Source organism: Gekko japonicus, unplaced genomic scaffold, assembly GCF_001447785.1.
Source record: "Gekko japonicus isolate JY-2015 unplaced genomic scaffold, Gekko_japonicus_V1.1 scaffold2335, whole genome shotgun sequence".
In the NCBI taxonomy this organism is placed as follows: domain Eukaryota; kingdom Metazoa; phylum Chordata; class Lepidosauria; order Squamata; family Gekkonidae; genus Gekko; species Gekko japonicus.
In genome coordinates, this window is record NW_015168115.1 from 186,240 (window position 1) to 187,408 (window position 1,169).

At 60.7% G+C, this 1,169-nt stretch overlaps 1 protein-coding gene across 1 annotated transcript in view; it reads right to left on the bottom strand.

Annotated features, from left to right (window-relative positions):
* Positions 1–495, bottom strand: part of RRAS2 (related RAS viral (r-ras) oncogene homolog 2) — an 80,565-nt gene extending 80,070 nt beyond the window's left edge. Inside the window, exon 1 of the mRNA XM_015414856.1 lies at positions 141–495. Within this exon, the coding sequence (XP_015270342.1) occupies positions 141–245 (105 nt within the window). The 5' untranslated portion in view covers positions 246–495. The remainder of the gene's footprint in view (positions 1–140) is intronic.
* Positions 496–1,169: the final 674 nt, after the last annotated feature.

The window sequence follows — 1,169 nt, forward strand, 5'->3', positions numbered from 1 at the left end:
AGGAAGGAAGGAAGGAAGGGGGGAACCTCACCGCTCCACGCAAGCCCCCCGTCCCGAGCGCGCGCGGGCACTGGCTCCCCAAGGGAAGAGGAGGGGGCCCCCCGCCGCGACAGGGAAGCGCCGCGGCCGTCCCCCCTTACCTGGATAAACTGGATGGTGAGCGCGGACTTGCCCACTCCGCCGCCGCCCACCACGACCAGCCGGTACTTTTCCTGCCCCGGGCCGTCCCTGCAGCCCGCGGCCATCGAGAAGGAGCCCAGGCCAGGCGGGGAGGGAGCAGGGCGGCGGCGGCGGGCTCAGCGGGAACCTCCCTCGCTCGCTCGCCGGGGCTGCCACCGCCACAGGCCCGCACGCGGCTGTCGCTGCTCGGCCGCTTGCGCGCGAGCGAACTCCGGCAAGGGTTTGGCGAGAGGAGCAGAGAGAACGCGCGGCTCGACGGCAGCTGCCAGCCGCAGGCTCCTCCTCCTGTGCGCGCGGCTGCTGCCCCGGCGGAGTGAGAGCGCCACCAGCCTCCGCTCGCCTCCAAATGGCCGTCGAGAGGAGGGGGCGGGCATGGAAATAGATATGAATATTCATAGAGTGGGCGGGGAGTGGCGCTTTCCAGCCTCCGGAGGGGCGACGGGTCTGCGCGATATTGGTTGCACGAGGAGGGCTGCCTGCAGTGCCGGATTTACGCATAAGCTAAATAAGCTACAGCTTAGGGCCTCGCAATCTGCTGGGGCCTCAAATAAAAACACAATATAAGAAATGATTTCTAAATATTAAAAAGCCGTATATATTTTAATTTTTTTCTGAGACCAGCTGATGTGATTTTAAACAGTAAGGGGCCTCTGGGTTTTGTATAGCTTAGGGCCTCAGCAAGTCTAAATCCGGCCCTGGCTGCCTAGGAGGGCGTCTTCCCTGCAGGCACGTACATTGGTCTCCTCTTCCCGCGGTTCGCTCTTTCGCCTCCCCGCTCCTTGGATTCCCAGCCGGAATTTTACGGAAATTAGTGGAAATGTCATGGTGGTTTTTTTTTTCCTTCTCCTTTATGCGTGTCGTTATCGCGAAAAGATATAGGTGCAACTAATGATTTAACTGAGCTGCGGTGGCTCAAGTGGTTAAGACGCTGAACTGCAGGCTGTGGGAGGTTGGTAGTTCAGCAGTTCGAGACCCGAGTTGCCGCATGG